The sequence below is a fragment of the Pteronotus mesoamericanus genome, unplaced genomic scaffold, assembly GCF_021234165.1.
Source record: "Pteronotus mesoamericanus isolate MK-2021 breed Mesoamerican mustached bat unplaced genomic scaffold, CSHL_Meso_final contig_73, whole genome shotgun sequence".
Classification (NCBI taxonomy): Eukaryota; Metazoa; Chordata; class Mammalia; order Chiroptera; family Mormoopidae; genus Pteronotus; species Pteronotus mesoamericanus.
In genome coordinates, this window is record NW_026555245.1 from 9,782,417 (window position 1) to 9,801,259 (window position 18,843).

Below are 18,843 nucleotides of genomic sequence, written 5' to 3' on the forward strand. Positions count from 1 at the left end.
AAGGCAGTCCTAACAGTTCCCTGAAGAAAATAAATCATTTCCTTCTCTTTCCTGCATTTATAACTTATTTAGTCTCCAACTGCTATATTTGACCCCATTTGATTGGTAACTGTTAAATGTCTACTTCCCTTATTAAGCAATGTATTCCTAGATGGCAAGGTTTGGATTTTCATAATTAAATATCTAGGTCTTGGTACAAATACTCAATGAATGTTTATGGAACTGAAACACACTTAGGGGAGTAGGGGATGCAGGTGGAAAGTTAAAATACTAAATAGTAATTTCAGTTATTTAACTTTAAGGAAAAATAAAAATCCAAAGATGAAATTCATCTACTCACCTGCCCCAAATCAAGAGAAAGCCATGTACCATTTCCCTCATCAGCCACTGATATACGATACTTGCTTTTGTTTTCAATCATATAAAAAGGGGTAAATGTCACAATTCTGGTGATATTAAAACTGCTAAGGTCAATAGTGACACCAACCTAAGGAAAAAAAATTAACATTTCAAAACCTGTTACCTTAAAATAGCATCCTTAAAAATCCAGTACTCAATAAAGTCTGTAGACACGGTTTAGATAAAGGTTTCTTAATGAGCACAGAATGAACTCACTTGATATTCCATTTTCAGGGCTTTACATTTAACAGCTCCATGACTACCAACAGTATCAATCGAAAACTGATCTGACAATTCACTGTCAGTTACCATAAGCTGAACCTAGGAAAAAATATTTCAAACATATTACAAGTTTGGTACCTTTAAAAATTCCTACCTAAATTAACTTTTTTTGCTTTTTAGTATAAATATTATATTGTTAGTGCACTAAACCTTTCCCAATATGAAATTCCAATCTTTATATAATCTCAAATATTTAACATATATTATTTCTACCTGTTTCATAATATTTTATTTTTCAAAATTCTAAACTAGGAAGGAGTGATAAATAGCTAAGAAAAATGAAAGATAAAAAACTTCACATACCTTATTGTTATTAAAAAAGTGCTTGGGCTGAAAAGAAAAGAGAACTGGCATTTTATAATTAGGTGGATGCTTTCGATGAATTCCATCTGCTTTATATTGTAACATTCGACCAGTTTTATTGACCATCCAATAAGGACTATGAAATGCCACAACTGTCTGGCCAGGATTATAAGTCACATGGATAGCAATATCTAAATCAGTCTTTTCTATTTCTGTAACACAGGTAAAATTGATGAAACTGATATCTTGTTGATTAGGTTTTATATGATATTCACTTTTCCAATCATGATTAAGATAGTCAAGTAATTTTAAATGTATCTTGGCTTTATCCAACTGCACAGTACAAATATGGGCAGAACATCCTTCATTTAGAGTAAAAACTCTATGTTCATTCCCCTGTAATAAAAAACATAAAATTTTTAATATTTCAGAATAATATGCTGAAAATTATATTTAATTATTCCAAATGCTATACAAAATACTTTTGAAATATACTTCTGTCAGAACAAGACAGAAGACTTATATTCAAATTCTAACCCTGCCAACTATGTGACCTTTGTAAATTATTTGAGATATGAGTTATTGTATTTGTAAAATGGTCTACGTGGATAGCATAGAACACTATAATTAGTAAAACTTTTTAAAAATCTTATCTATTAATGATTTTCGTTTTGAAAACTAAAAAATAATGAAAAATGCCTGAGAAAACTGATGGCAATCCAAAAACAATCCCTACTAACTCCCATTCTTGATCTTTAACAATCCCTCATCACCCATTTCCAATTATTGTTTTGTGTTTTACATATCTATCAAAACTGTTCATTTCTCTCCACTCATACTTCCATTACCTTAGTTCATGTCACTGTGACCCTCTCTATTTTTGTCTCCTTTAATCCCTTCTCCATACCACAGCTAATTGTCTTTTAAAAATTGATCATATGCTTTTTGGAAGCTAGCAAACAACCTATTCCCTAAAAGCATCAAATTAAAAGTTCTATGAGAACTGAACAGAGATGGTACAGCTGGATAATTCACCAATTTTTCCAGCATTTCTAACTGGGTTGCTTCCTATTGTTACAAATAAGAAAGATTTTAAAGTAGTTGAAGCAAAAATAATTTAAGTTACTGACACATGACATGTTAACGTCCACAGAAGAGAAGAGTAGTGGTGGTGGTGTTAGAGGGGCGCATAAATGGCAACCACATGCCTGCCAGACACTGTGCTAAACCCTTTACATGCGGTATTTAATTTGATTTTCCCTATATCCCAATTATGCAAGTTTGATTACTATTCCCATTTTATAAACTAGGATAAATAATTCAAAGATAATACAACCTGCCTAAAGACATACAGTTTGTAAGTAATACAGCTAGAATTAAATCTCAAATCTACCTGACAGCAAAAGTGCAAATTCTTAACCACTATACCTGCCAACCATAGGAAAAAACAGATATTCTTAAATCATAGATATGTTATCTTCACCCTCCGAAAAATTTTTATAAGTGTATACATATAGTAAACCCCAATAATTAATAGGCAACAAAAAAAATAATTAATAGATTACAATGAAGAACTCCCTTATATTTGATAAGCAAGGAAAATGTAATATGAATATCCTACAATAGAATCAGATATAATTTGTTAAAACAGAGTACTTAAAAGAAAAAGCATCTTTATAGGGGATAAAATCCTTTCAGAGAATATGAGAATAATATAATACAATGTAGCAGCATTTTTCCCATTTAAGTTTAAGTCTAGTACTTGAATATAATTTTAATAATAATTCTCATACTTGTTTCAAAAGTTAGAATCAATCTTTTTAATGTATGATTATGAAAGGTACATGCCTAGAAAAGATTGAAAAATATATATTCTAAAACTAAATTGGTATTTTCATCTGAAGTACTACCTTCAGAAAATGTAATTATAGGCATTTTTTTTAGTATTCTCTATTTTCTAAATTTTCTAATAGGAATTTATATTATTTTCATACATATTTTTAAAATGACATATCGCATTTGTGTATATAATTTATATTCAACTTAGTGACCAAATTTCAGAGGTAAATTGATGGCAAATGTTTTTTAATCCTCTTTTTATACATGATTGAAACATATCCTTTCCATTTGAAGTACTACCTATCACCAGTACTAATATTTTTATTAGAGCTGTAAAACAATTATTGTTCATACTTTTAGATAACAGAAGCTACAAAATCAAAAGCGCAAAAGCATTTAAAAAATTCCAAAATACCTCAATATAATAAGCAATTTTGTAAGGAAGAAGATTCCGGAGTAGGATAGGTGGCCACAAATGTATTAGGTATGGTAAGTCCCAACCATCTTCTGAATACACTGACAGAGATGTCAAATTATCTTTTTCTGGGACAACATTAATAATAAATGGTTTCTTAGAAGGGTTTATAGGTGTACATTTCTTCTTTATAAAAGTGCCATCATTTTTTATAATTTCTTCAAAGTCAATTCCTTCACACATTTGATAGTCCTCGTCTTCTGGCTTCAGATAAAGCAGTGATCTGCATAAAAGATTAAACAATATGCGTTGAAATGCTTTTAAAGAAGACACATTAAATTATATGATTACAGCTTTAGTACCTCCCTCCATACTGTTATAATACATTTTTATATTTTCACAGTCTTAGAGATAGGTTAAGATTGATGATAGATATCTTCATCTTTCAGGAAACTAATGAAGTTATATAGTTTTTAAGAGAAGAATAATTTTCTTATAAACTTAATGTCTTAAATGTATGTTTACAATATATGTAGATATCCCTACCAAATTGGAAACTAAAAATTCTATATGAGACCACAGAGCAAACAAAAAGAAGAAAGATAAAGAAGAATCACCGGTAAGATGCTAATGGTATGTTAAATTCATTTCCAGGTGTAGCCATTCCCAATAAAGTATCTCCTTCATAAACTGAAAGTGGGATTGAAAAATGATTTCTAATCTGGGAAAGAAAAACAAATAATATTTAGTATTATTAATCTAATAAAATAAAGACATTTAAAATATATTCAATCTAAATATCCCAACAAAAGTATTATGCAGTAATATTTACCTTGCTTACATGTTAGAAAAGAAACAAACATGCAGTTATTTATCCTAGAAATTCAAGAAAAATTGATAGTTTTATAGAAAAAGAATCTCAGAAAACAAAACTTTAAAAATTCTAGAAAGAAATAAGTAGTATCTTCTTGACTTTGAGGTAAGTAATAACTTCTTTATACAGAAATAGTAGAAAAAGTTCACAGGAAAAATTATTACATCAAAATTTTAAATATTTATATGACAAAGTAAATAACAGCCTCAAGCTGGGAAATGCTCGCCTTTTTACATCGCTCTTCTCTGTTATGCATTGGATGAGATACAGTGTATGGAGGGTATCTCATCCAATGAGCAGTGATACAACAGTGATCTAAGGTAACACAATTTTGATTACATACATATTATCTAATAAACCTACAAACAGTACAGTTACCTTTGGAAGGAAAAAACAAATTGGTTAGAAAGCTATTTTTTTATCTTTCTATATCTTACTAAAATCTTATTAATTAAAAATTCATACCAAAATATATAACACACTGAGTGAGAAATAAGATTAAATGAATAGTCTTAACTTCACTATATTTTATCTCTAGATATATTGTTTGCACCACCAATTTAAAGCCATAAAACTACATTTTGATTTCCATAAGTATCTATAAGAAACTTAAAATTAATGTTTAACTATTTAATGAAATTTTTAAAATCAACCAGAATGAAAACAGCCCAACAGTCATCTTTTAAAAGTTATAAATCATACATGAAACAAAAGGAACTTCTGTTTTTAGCCATAACGGAAAAATAGGAACCAGATACACCTCCCAAACCTAAACAACTAGACTCTGGGGGAGGGGGAATTGTATATTAAACAATAATTTTCAGATACTGGGTAATAAGCAGAACAGAAAAGAAAAAATATAAACAAAAGTGACCAATAAAAGCCCTAAAATTCTCCTAGCTTACTGCCTAGAGAGTTTATAGGCTACTGTATAGGGAAGAAGTGAAACAGAGCCAAGGCTGTCTAAATTAGAGAGATGAACATTTTGGAAAGTCAGTGTGGTTTAACCCACTGCGTGACAGAGGAGAGCACTGAAAGGAGAGGTGAAAGCTGCAGAGAGGAAATTTGTGAGATTTAAGAGTATGCCCTACTCTCAAGACTTCAGTTCAGTACTGATCAGCACGTGCACAGGAGGAACTGTCTAAAGGCTTGGTAAGATCTACCTAAAAGGGGCAGGAAGAACAATCTCTGGCGCTGAAAACAGTTCCTTTTCTCACCACCCAAAGTGGTAAAACCTTGTTTAGGATACAAAGTATTAGTTGCAGTAACTAGTGGGGCAAAATTAGCCCTGGACTGAAAGGTACTCAAGCCCCACACAAAAAGTTTAAAAATAAAGACTAAAAGGAACACCTTCTAACAAAGGTGCACTGGAGAATAAAGTTCAAGAATACATGAAGAAATACAAATATATAAAACATCCAGCAAGGTAAAATTCACAAGTTTAGGCATCCAATAAAAAAAATTACTGCACAAAATTTTTAATTACCCATAATATAATAAAAATAGAAGGAAACAAATCATACATAATACACATGACAGAATTAGTAGCAAGGACATTAAAACAACTATATTTGATATGTTCAAAGCTGGGGGAATGACTGAGGGTATTAATAAAAGACAAAGAAAATATAGATAAAATTGCAAATTGAAATTCTAGAGATAAAAATATATTGGATGGAAATAAGGAAAGACTGGACTTTGAAAAAGAAAACTGAACTTAAAGACATAACAATAGAAACTAAACAGAAACATAAGGAAGAAAAAACTGAAAGAAAAAATGAACAGAGCATTAGTAAGCTGTGGGGCAGGTTTAAAACTCTAATATATACCTAACTGTGGTTAGTAGAGAGAAGAGGGGGAAAACATTTAAAAAATTTGAAGAACAGGCAAAAACTTTCTGAAGTTAATAAAAACTGTAAATTCACAGATTAAAGAAATGTAATAAACCCAAGTACAAGAAACATGAAGTAAGCTGCATTAAGAGTCATCACAACCAAATTACTTAAAACCAGTGAAAAAGGAAAAAAAATCTTAAATGTATATAAAGAAAATATCAAACCTTTTCATGAAATAGCAAATGTAAAAATAAAATGTAAAAAAAAAATGGGAGTAAATGGGGCATTCTTCAATGTAATAAAAGCCAGATATATGAAAAACCTACAGTCAACATCATACTCAATGGACAAAAACTAAAAGCTTTCCCACTAAGATTGGGAACATCACAAGGATGTCCGCTTTCACCGCTTCTTTTCAACATCGTATTGGAAGTCCTAGCCATAGCAGTAAGACAAGAAAAATAAATGAAAGGCATCCAAATAGGAAAGGAGGAAGTAAAATTATCATTGTTTGCAGATGACATGATAGTGTACATAGAAAACCCTGTAGACTCTACCAAAAAACTCCTCAACCTAATAAGTGAATTTGGCAAAACAGCAGGATACAAAGTCAATATTCAGAAATCAAAGGCATTTTTGTACACCAGCAATGAAATAGAAGAAGAAGAAATCAGAAAAAAAAAATACCATTTGATATAGCAACAAGAAAAATAAAGTACCTAGGAATAAATTTAACCAAACGTAAAAGACCTCTATGCAGAAAACTATACAACATTGAAGAAAGAAATTAAGGAAGACACAAATAAATGGAAGCATATACCGTGCTCGTAGTTTGGAAGAATTAATATCCTCAAAATGTCGATACTACCCAAAGCAATTTATAGACTCAACGCAATCCCTATTAAGATACCAATGACGTATTTCACAGAAATAGAACAGACATTTCAAAAATTTATATGGAACCATAAACGACCCCGAATAGCCTCAGCAATTTTGAGAAAGAAACACAAAGTAGGAGGGATCACAATACTGGACATCAAACTCTACTACAAAGCCACTATACTCAAAACAATCTGGTACTGGCACAAGAACAGACCCATAGACCAGTGGAACAGAATAGAAAGCCCAGAAATAAGCCCAGGTCTCTATGGGCATCTAATATTTGACAAAGGGGGCAGGAGCATAAAATGGAGCAATAATAGCCTCTTCAACAAATGGTGTTGGGAGAGCTGGACGGCTACATGCAAAAAATTGAAATTGGATCATCAGCTGACACCACACACAAAAATAAACTCAAGATGGATAAAAGACCTAAATATAAGTCGCAGCACCATCAAAGTCCTAGAGGAGAACATTGGCAGGAAACTCTCAGATATCCCACACAGCAATTTTTTCACCGATATGTCTCCTAAAGCAAGGGACATAAAGGAAAGAATAAACAAGTGGGACCTCACCAAAATAAGAAGCTTCTGCACGGCTAAAGAAAACATCAGCAAAATGAAAAGGGAGCCAACCATATGGGAAAATATATTTGCTAATGATACATCAGATAGAGGTTTGATCTCCAAAATATATAAAGATCTCACTCGACTCCACTCCAAGAAGACAAATGATCCAGTCAAAAAATGGGCAAAGGACCTGGGCAGACGCTTTTCCAAGGAGGAGATACAGAGGGCCCAGAGGCATTTGAAAGGATGCTCAGCATCACTAGCCATCAGAGAAATGAAGATCAAAACCACCATGAGGTACCACCTCACACTGGTCAGAATGGCCATCATAAACAGATCAAGAAACAACAGGTGCTGGCGAGGCTGTGGAGAAAAGGGAACCCTAGTACACTGTTGGTGGGAATGCAGACTGGTGCAGCCACTGTGGAAAGCAGTGTGGAATTTCCTCAAAAAGCTGAAAATGGAACTGCTTTTTGATCCAGTGATTCCCCTGCTGGGACTATACCCTAAGAATCCCAAAACGCCAGTTCACAAGAACCTATGCACCCCAATGTTCATAGCAGCCCAATTTACAATAGTGTAGCGTTGGAAGCAACCAAAATGCCCATCAGTAGGTGATTGGATCAAAAAATTATGGTACATTTATACAATGGACTACTATGCAGCAGAAATAAAAAAAGTACTACACTGCAACATCATGGATGGAACTAGAGAGCATTATGCTAAGCGAAATAAGCCAGGGTGCAAAAGACAAATACCATATGATCTCACCTATAAGCGGCACCTAACCAACAAAGCAAAGATGCAAGGAAAATAAGACCAGCAACACTGAAAGGAAAAGAAACCAACAGAGACAAGAGGGAAGGAGGGAGGGGTGGGCAGGGGAAAAGGGAAAAAAAAAAAATTAAAGCAGACTCTGGTCAAAAACAATGTAATCCAGTCAACAGTGGAAAAAATTCTTCAAAAGTATGAAAAAATAGCCTATCAATTTAGATTTCTATACCCAGGGAAAATGACTTAAAACATAAAGTTGAAATAAAAATGAAAATAATTCATGGAGAAATTTCATGAAAGACTTTAAATTTCTAGAAGAGCTCACTTGAGAACAGATAGCCTGAACGGCATTTACACATAAAATGAAGTGAAACTATATTTAAAAACCCTCACAAAAAGAAAATGTTGTAAGAAAACTCTAGGTCAGTATCTCTTATGAACATAAACACTAATTCTCTGACCATAATTTTAGCAAATCAATCCAACAATGCATTGAAATGTTAATAATACTTCATGACCAACTGATATTTACACTGTCAATGCAAGGTTGACTTAACATTTAAAAATCAATCAAATCTTATTTAATAGAACAATTAAAAATCAACAGTATTAACATTTTCAAAAAAGATCCTCTCAATAAACACAAAATCATTTGACAAAATCCTGATAAAAACTATCACCAAACTAGGAACAGAAGGGAGTATTTTCAACTTGAGAAAGGGCATCTAAAAAAAAAAAACAAAACAAAACCCCCAAAACATATTTAATGGTAAAAGAGTGAAAACTTTTACACTAAAATTTAGAAGAAGGCAAAAATATCTGCTTTTATGATTCCCATTCAAATTGTACTGAAGGTTCTGGCTAGCAAAAAATAGAATAAAATAATGCGCATCCAGATTAGGAAAAAGATGTAAAAATGCCTTTATAGACAGCGTAGCTATACATAAAAAAGCACTAGAACTAAACAGTACAAATAGTAAGTTTGCAATAGTTAATATAAAAATCAACTGTACTTCCCCTAATAATGAAAAATTAGAAGTTATTATGTAAAAATGCCATTTTTGTCCAAATTTTTGAATAAAAATTGAAAACCTGAGTCAAAAATGTAAATGGAAATGACTGAGTAGTCCAAACAACCTCCAAAAAGAACAAAATTGAACAACTTGTACTATCCAATTTCAAAATTCAGGGTAAAGTATAATCAAGAGAGTGTGGTATTGGCATGAAGATAAACAGCAATAAAACATAATAGAAAGTTCAGAAAGAAATTACACAGATATGGTCATTTATGTTTGATAAAAGCATCAAGGCAATTTAACCAAACAAAAATAATCTTGTTTAGAACAACTTATTAGCCAGCCATACAGAAAAAAATGAACTTCAACCCTTTACCTCATATCATAGACAAAATGGTATGTGGTATGTATGTCCACATTACAGATTACTGTTCAACAGCCAACTGCATGTAACAACACTAATAACAAAAGCTGGTACATACAAAATTATGCCTAGTAAAAGAAGCAAGACTCCATTTTGTACTCCCATTTCCTTTATATAAAATTCTATATTGGGTAACTAATGCACAATGAGAACATGTCAGTGGATGCCTGGGAATGGGAAGCAGGGAGAAAGGAAATGTTTTGGGAAGATAAATATGTTGAGTACCTTGGCTGTGACAAAGGTTTCATAGATGTCAAACTCCTCAACTTTAAATGTATGCAACTTATTGTACACCGATTTTACCTCATTAAAGCTATAAAAATTTTCTCACCACATTCTTTAATTAAAACAAAAGGATATATACATACTACAAAACCCCAAACAAAACATTAGAATTTTTTTTAAATGCTCCAAAAAGATTTTACAAAATAGTCCTATAAAAAATTATAAGTACACTGAACAAAATCCTATGCCTGCTCATATTAAAGTATTACAATTACTAGTAATGACTCTTCTTTTTGATATTTGCTGTTTTCCTACTATAATTTGTATTCTTTTGGTAGTAATTTGCTTCAGTTTTGTTCTATTAGCACATAAATATGCATATAACCCTACAAAAAGCAGCATCATCTCGTACCTGCACAGGGGAGCGAACTGTTACCTTCTTACTTCCTTCCACTGTATCGATTTGACAAACAATAGATCTTTCCACTCCAGACTCTCTGTGTCTTACAGTGTACAGTCTGCGTCCCACTTTTGTTAAAGGAATTTTATCAGCAGTAGAGTGATTGGCAGGTGCTAAATTGAATATACATGTTTGAAAATTTTTATTATAAATCATACATTAATTTTAGATAGATGTTAAGTATCAGAAACATCAGATGATTTCTTAAAGTTACTTAAGCCTTTGGATTTAAAACTATACAAAGGGTATTTCTTTGTATAGACATAATGTATACCAAGGAATATTCTAAGAAACCACAATGCATTTCCACCACATTCATCTAAAAGTTTCAAAGCTTTTTACCAAAAACATTTTTAATTGAAAAAAGAAACTCATTCAGTAGTTGGACCTAAGACAGCAACTATGAACAAAAGTTTCTCAAAGCTTTTCAAAATAACTAATGAGAATTATTATAAAATAAAAGAAAAGTGATCTCTGGTCTGCTGTTATAATAACCAGAGCCTAATACCTTCAAGCAATTACTGGAAATTATCGGGGTGGTTGCAATTTTTTCCGTCTTTAATTTTTTCAACACATGACACTGTGATATCCAGGATTTGATGAAACAATATTTTATATACATTTATATAATATACATACATACACTGTATTGGGGTGAAGTATTATTTACATTAATCCCATCACTCCATTCCATAAGAATGTTAAGTTAAAATCAAACAGAGGTAAAACTGATGAGGACAACTCACTGACAATGCTTGGACAACACCTGAAACTTAGCCACAGTTGTGCATCATTTCTTGACTAGGAGAAAACACTAATTACCAGTTTTGGTACTCCTATCCAATGTCCAATTACCTTTCAAATACCCTTCACCTTAACTATTTAAATATCAAAACATCAGAAAGTGGTGCGGGCAAGGCTTTGGGGCTGTTTAATTTCATAATGAGTAGATATTTTATGATAACTTAAAGTTTATTTACTTTCCCTTCTCATGAAAATGAAAAACTTCTGGGAAGCAGAAAGGACAAAAAATTTTTTGCCTCAGTAGGCATAACATAAAAACCATTTACAAACTCCAAAACTATTACAATGTGCCATTTCCATAAATTCAAACCTTATTTTGAATTCATTCAGCTGCACTGGTGGAATACTACTGAGTTATACCAAAGGTGGTTAAAACAACCACCATCAGTATCTATAATCTGTAAAAGCTGAGTAACAATGATCTAATATTTTTCCTCCAAAAAATATAAAGTAATAAATTACCATGCTATAAATAAAGCAGTGAATAAAGAAAGTTAGAATTTGACATATGAAAATATAATGACAACAGAAACCAAAGACCTGCAAAGGAAGAAACAAAACTCCCTACATATTAGGAGGAGTTTAAAAAACTTGTAAGATAGTATAAATGAGTAAAATGGAATGTAAAATATAACTGAAAAGAAATTAAAGCTATAGGAAGATAATTCACTTACTAAGAAGAATGAAGAAAAGTTTGCTGCTTAGGCTGGTCATTGCATTGAAATGATCACTGTCTTTTGTTCGGACATAGTCCATACTTAAACTCTCCTCATTTTTCAATACATATGATTTTGCCATTGGAACGTTGAGTACACTAAAAGAATCACTTGGTGCAACAGAGATGGTAAGTCCAAGAGAATTTAAAATCATAAAGGGCGCTAGATCCCTTATGAAGACATCTGAAGATCCAGTGGCAGCTTCTGTAAATGCCTAATAAGGAAGAATTATTGTAAGTAAATTAAAATGAAATGTGGAAAACTAAATGACAAGCAGAACCCTAATGGGTATATGAAAAATAACTGATTTTTTTAAAAACCTAGTTGACTCAAGAAAAGAAAGGAAAAGAAAGGAAAAAAAAAAGAAAAGGGTTAACTCAGACTAGTACAGATACATTTAACGTTTCAAATGTCTTTTCTTACCTTGGCTAAATTATTTAACATTACAATACCACATTTGGATAATGTAATATTTAGTTGGTCTTTTGAATAGAAACTGATAACAGTTTTATATTCTGGCACTTTGTAATTTTCTTCTTCAGCGTCTGATTCAACAATGGCCTGTTTTGCTTTCTTTTTCATCTAAAATGACATAAGTTATAGAAATATAAGGAAAATTTGTTCTTAAGAGCACAATATAACTCATTTTGCAAAGGGCAAACTTTAGACAAATCCCAATAACATTAAAAACATCAAAATATTTTATCAGTTCCACTGCCTTACTAGAATTACTTGGCTATTGGCCAACTAAAGTCACATAGCACAGGAGCAGTATTAGAAGAAAAATTCTCATCTTCAGTGACACTAAAATGACAGTAACATTTTAGAAGAAAAAAGTGAAAATTACTAAATGCATGTGGGGTCAGAATGAAAATGAAAAGCACATACTTCACTGCACATGAAAATTCAGAGTGAGAAAAGTCTTTTGGGACTTGGTCGTGTTATAAACAAAGAACAGAAAATCAGGGACTTACAAAGTACAACAACAGCTGCAGAACAGTGCCACTAGAACCCAGAAAGAAGCAAACTAGCTCCTTCTTTTTAGGATTCACAGATCTAGTGCCCACAAATATATTCCAACCTAAAAACCACCAAATAAGTTCCTTTACCAATCCTTTATCTAAAATGTGTTAAATCAAATGTAGTGATCTGCTGCAAAAAGCTGAACGTGCCAAGCTAGTCACTTTTGTTGTTAACTTAAATGGCTTTAAACCCCTGAAAACCTGTCTGCAGGTTGCCTGAATCTTCATTACTAAAGAAACATACTAGTAATTCTGCAATCACTTACTTCAGAAGCACAATTTCTTCCACCTGAAGGTCCTGATTCTTATGCTTACATAAATGCATAACATATTTCAAACAAATAATATATTTTTTCCATATACCCATCCTTCAGAAGACAAAGGAAACATAGGATAAACAACAACCTACAAGATGCCAGTGGCATTTTAGTATGCGTGGGGACTCTAGAGCCAGAATTGCACCCCACTTCCTCCACTTTGAAAGTATGCATATCATTACTTTAGCAAAGTCCCTCTCTAGTCTCAGTCTTCTCACATTGTCATAAAGTTAAAAACTGCATATTCTTCAGATGGTTGTTCTAAGAGTGAAGACAAAAGTACTTCATTTAGACAGTGTCTAGTACATAATAAATGTTATATAATTCTTTGTATTAGAAAAGCATAGATGGGCATTGACCTCAGGTTTGAAAATTACATTCTGAGGTCAAGCAGGGAAGCACACCGCAAGGCTCATAATGAGAAAAGCTAAACTTTCTTGTGATTAAAATTAATGTGTTTTGTGTGGTATAGACATCCTCATTTTCCGAAAAATTTTTAGAATTCAAATATACCTTGATTCCAAGATTCCACGGTCTAAATTCCTCAGTCTGATCAATTTCTAAGGGTTCAAGCAAAGGTTCCCATACACCAAACATTTCATTGTAATAATGCACCTATAGAGAGAATTTTTAATTTTTTAAATTAGGCATTCTGGTATTTGTTACAATGACATTCCATGTTGTTTCTCACTACCATTCCTTTTGGCTGTGCTATTTCTCCTATATGAAAACCATCCTATGTATCGTTCATTAGTTTCCTACACACACTCACTCCCTCAGCGCTTTCCTCACCTGGTTAACTTCATAGTTGTCTTTATAATTTAATCCAGATAAAAGTCTCTTTTAGTAATCTTTCTTTGACTTGCTGGCCAGGCTAAAAATAAAAAACTGTGTTCGTTTATCATATATGATAGACTTTTTAACATGGCTGTCTACCTCCACTGACTTTTCAAAAAGCCTTCAAAGGCAAGTAACATAGATTCAATGAGTGTTTATTTATTTGAATTCTCTGAACTTCCTGGACACCTTAGATTAAATTCTCTGGAAAATATACAGAATTCTAGCTATAATTTGAACATTTGTAATCTAGCCAGTCATTTCTATCTCTATTAATATAAAACTGTATCAACAAAAATAACAGAGCAGATCTACTACTAATCTCTCCTTTTTTTGATAAAAGGTAGATTATCAGATTAGGTTCCATTAAACATAAATTTGATTAATAATTTAAACCAAAGTACCTCTGGATGATTCTATAAAGTCTAAAGCAAAATATATGTTCATTCAAGGAAATACTTCTTACATAAAGTACTCTCACAAAAATCTGTAAGATCTTAATAGATTCTCACTAGAATATAAAAATTCTGCATTATATAAGTATAAGACATATCCTTAATTCTTTATAATACTCTTTCAGAAGAGATTCAGAAATAGTTTATTTTTCTTTTAAAAAACTTTAATTCATAAATTCATTTTAAATTCAATTTACTTAAAAAAAAGAATTTTGAGTCTAATCAACAATGGTCTATAAAATCAACTGAAACATAAGCTTAATGCTTAATGTGGATAAGTAGTCTAAAAGTAATGTATAGCAGACCCTCAAATGTTTTTTGTTCAACATTGTTTTATTATAACACCAATGAGATGTTATAGAAATTTCACTCTTGTTCATACCAATTGCTTTAGTAAAACTGGTTCTGTTATTTGTCCTTCTACTTAAAGTCAAAGAACCTATCAATGACATTTAGTGATGACTTACTATATACATAAAACTATATCAAAGGCACAAATTTATAAACTTTCTTCCAAAAGTTTTGGGAGCCAACATTATATTTATAATGCTTAAGTATTTAAATAAGATTCTCAAAATACTCCATGCATAGCATTATTTGTTATAAAACATAGAAAAAATACTACATATGCTTACTTCTAGCTCTAGCTGACAGTGGAGATTTATGAGGGTACTCCAGTTTTTGCCTTCCCCTGAAAAACATGATTTTGCCAAAAGCATAGGCACTGTTCTATGACCAATTCCAGCCTCAAGAACTATAAAAATAGAATCAATGTTCATTTTTATTCTCTCTCCTTTGGGAACTAATTCAGTTGTGGGAGCTATATTTTGAACTTCATTTGGTTCTTCAAGAAACCACATTTTTAAATTCTTTATATCCTTCTTTTCCCATAAATGTGCTGTAGAAGAAGAAGTTTCTTGTGGGATAGTTTCCTTAGTTGTATAGAGTGCTGAAGTTATGGTAATCACGGTATTTATGATAACTGGTGAAACCTAAGGAGAAAAAAATTAAATCAATAAAAAATCTACTCATACCACTTATAAATATACATACTTCAAAAAAACTAAATATATTTGCTGAAAGATCATGAGTAATTAATGTTGAAATAATTCTATACTACCATTAAAACAAATACAATTCATTGCCTACAAAATTTTTTATCATAATTTCAATTAAGATATTTATGTGAATCTTATAGATATTAACATATTTTTAAAATATAGTTTTTATTTAACAGTTAAAAGACTTGCTATAATAATTGCTTGTTTCTAGCATTTATTATTTTTTTAAAGTTCACTAAAGATCTACATAACTGACTACATTTTAACTTACCTTTAGTGTCAGAGATTTTACTGATATATCAATGACTTGTGGATCTCTCCCTATCTGAGTAGCTTGGTAGAACAAGTCACAGGGCTGCAACACCTGTGAGGAAAAAAATCAATACCACTAAATTATCACTGCTCTTACAATATTTTTATTTAAATACGTTCCTAGTAATAGCTAACTATATTAAATAAACAAGTTAGTCAAAACTGTTGAAAAACAAGTGACTTAATAATATACTTAATTATCCTCTTTATTCAATCATTATTTACATTAGGAAGTATTAACAGCAGTATTAATAAAACAATAAATAGGATTTCTTAAATATCCTCAAATATATAAACATATAAATATATAAAACTTGTATTAAACATTTTATTTTACTTACTAAAATAAAAACTTTATCATGGTATTTCTTCCATTATAAAATTACAATGAAATAAATTAATCTATATAGAAAAAGCTACAAAAGATGAGATGGAAGGATTGCAAATACATTAGACTTGCTAAATAATCCTTAATGTAGTAATAAATTATGAGTTTTCCCTAACTCTGGTAAGCAGGATTCTGCTCTCTAGCACCCAGAAACTCATACTCCTCCCAAACACAAAATATATTCACCTCCTTCTAGAGTTCTTAACAGCCTCATCCCGTTATACCCCAAAGTCCAAAATCACATTATATAAGTCTGTATCTCATTATACATCTATTTCATCTGTATCTCTCATTGATTTAAAAACCCAAAATCTGGGAGTGGAAGATGGCGGAGGAGTGAATGGGAGTCACGCTGACCTCCTCCAGAGACCAAACTGGAATTGCGACTAAATAGTGGAGTAATCACCTGGAAAACAATGGAACGATAGTGGGAGAGGAGCCTTGGAGCTGCGGACAGTGGATTCGAATCTCACACATCCCAACGGGTGAGAAGTGCGGTGGAGGCTCGAGAGGGTGGGCTGGGTGCCCACGGGCACTGGCACCAGAGGGACAATTGAAACGGCGAGCTAGCTTCCCCCTGAGAAGAACGGGGTCTGAATCATAAACAGGGACCCCTAAACGACAGCAGCTAAAACCAAGAAAATACAGACAAAACGCAACCCCGAAAAGCCTAGGGGCGCTCTCTGCCAGAGACAGGTGGCTGGGGATGCAAAGAGACATTTAAAGGGCCAACGCAAAAATTGCAGAGGCAGCCACCCTCCTTGATCTCTGGGTAGAGGTGGCAGCAGGGTGGGCTGGTGCCTGGGAAAAGACTGGTGAGGAAAACTTTGTGAAGAGAACTGACACGGCAGCCAGTGGAGCCCCAGTGATGGCGCGCCTCCCACTCTGCAGCTACCATCTCGCTCAGGCATGAGGGAATCAGTTAACCTGCCTTTTGTGCGCTCTGCACACAGCTTGTGCACGTGTGAGCTGTGGGGCTAAGTGCAGACTGGCTGGGAGAGCCTTGAGGAGAGACTGGAGACGGAGGCATTGGGGAAAGAACAGGAGGAGGAACCGAGGAGTCCCGACTCCCTCCCCGTTCTGTAGTCTCCACTGTGGGCTGGAAAGGCAAACCCCCAAAGAGGCAGAAGCGGGGCGCGCATGAACCAGACTGCCTGCGATTGAAACGCAGTCCGCACAGGGGGTGGATCCTTGGCCGAAGGGGTCACGGAACTGCCCAGAGACCCCTGAGGAGAGACTAGAAACGGAGGCGTTGGGAAAAGAATGGGAGGAGGAATCGGGGAGTCCCGACTCCTTCTCCTTGCCATAGTCTCCACTATACGGGAAGAGGCCACACCCCCAAAGAGCCAAAAGCCGAAAAGCACACACAGACACCCCAAAACCAACCAGTGCAGGCGCGCACACTTGCGCCGAGTGATCGGCGACGGTTGGCGAATGGCTGCACCGGCCTGCAAGGCCCCCCACAGATTGGCACTGATATGGCCTGTAAAGGAGTGCACAGAGCGGCAAGGGCAGGCGTAAATTGACCCGCCCAGCCCGTGATTGTGGAACGGCTCACAAAATTAGTAGATCCCGGGCCGAAGGGGTCACAGAGGTGCCCAGAGTCCCTGGAGGAGAGACCGGACACAGGGTTAACTGGAGAGTCCTGGAGCTGACTTCTCCCATTTCCATAGTCCCCATTTGGCAAGGGCAAGCAACGCACCCAAAGAGCCAAATGCGTGGAAAACACACAATAGAAGACCCTAAACTGACCAGTGCCAGGGAGCTTGCCGGCCAGGGGGGCCAGACGAGTACCTGAGGTTGTGAATACGCCCCCTGGGCTGGGGAAAGCACGCGAGACCCCAGGCGGGCAGGGTATCCTGCCGGGCCGGGAGCGCGATCAAGGAGCCTGCATGAGAGTGCAAAGAGATCCCAAAAAATAGTCCATCCCTGACCGAAGGGGTCACAGAGCTGCCCCAAGCATGAGTCAGACACAGACAGTAGACCCCTGGAAGGCTCAAACAAACAACCCAAGGTCATATAGGGTCAACAACTGACATCATCAGAGGCAGGCCCAGAAAGAAAAGTAAAGTGAAAAATAAATAAATAAATAAATAAGTAAATAAAAAGACCCACCTACTACCATAGAAGTTTAATCCACAAAGTCAGGAAATCTAGACAGCCCAATTGAAGCAGAGGCAAAAATAAATAAAAAAATAAGTAAATTACTTAACAGACTCTCACAAAAATGGGAAGAAAAACAAGTTCCCCCCAAATAAGTGGAAAAGGGGACTCCCCACAGAGAGAGCTAAATGAAATAGAGTCAAGGCCACTATCAGATACTGAATTCAAAACAATGGTTCTAAGGAAGCTCAATGAGCTCAGCCAGCTCAAAGATAACTATGAGAAACTGTAGAGAAACTATCAGGATCTTACAACAAATTATATCAACCTGGAAAAGGACATAGAAACTATCAAGAAGACACAAGAGGATATGAAGAATACCATTTCTGAATTGAAGAACACAGTAGAAGGAATCCAAAGCAGGCTGGATGAAGCCAAGGATCGAATCAGTGAGATGGAGGATAAGGTAGAAAAAAGCTCTCAGAAAGAACAAGAAATGGAAAAAAGACTCAAAAAAGACTGAAGAGGCATTTA

General features: G+C 34.0%; 1 protein-coding gene across 3 annotated transcripts in view; it reads right to left on the reverse strand.

The window, feature by feature from the left end:
* VPS13A (vacuolar protein sorting 13 homolog A) overlaps positions 1 to 18,843 on the reverse strand; it is a 217,821-nt gene that overhangs the window by 67,461 nt on the left and 131,517 nt on the right. For 2 of the 3 annotated variants that reach the window (XM_054583003.1, XM_054583006.1), the window contains exons 40-50: positions 15,778 to 15,870; positions 15,081 to 15,437; positions 13,667 to 13,768; positions 12,238 to 12,396; positions 11,773 to 12,028; positions 10,247 to 10,407; positions 3,856 to 3,959; positions 3,239 to 3,521; positions 985 to 1,380; positions 616 to 720; positions 341 to 487 (exon numbers count right to left, since the gene is read on the reverse strand). In XM_054583003.1, coding sequence (XP_054438978.1) covers positions 341 to 487; positions 616 to 720; positions 985 to 1,380; positions 3,239 to 3,521; positions 3,856 to 3,959; positions 10,247 to 10,407; positions 11,773 to 12,028; positions 12,238 to 12,396; positions 13,667 to 13,768; positions 15,081 to 15,437; positions 15,778 to 15,870 — 2,163 coding nt within the window. The remainder of the gene's footprint in view (positions 1 to 340; positions 488 to 615; positions 721 to 984; positions 1,381 to 3,238; positions 3,522 to 3,855; positions 3,960 to 10,246; positions 10,408 to 11,772; positions 12,029 to 12,237; positions 12,397 to 13,666; positions 13,769 to 15,080; positions 15,438 to 15,777; positions 15,871 to 18,843) is intronic. The other variant, XM_054583005.1, reaches the window with a different exon arrangement.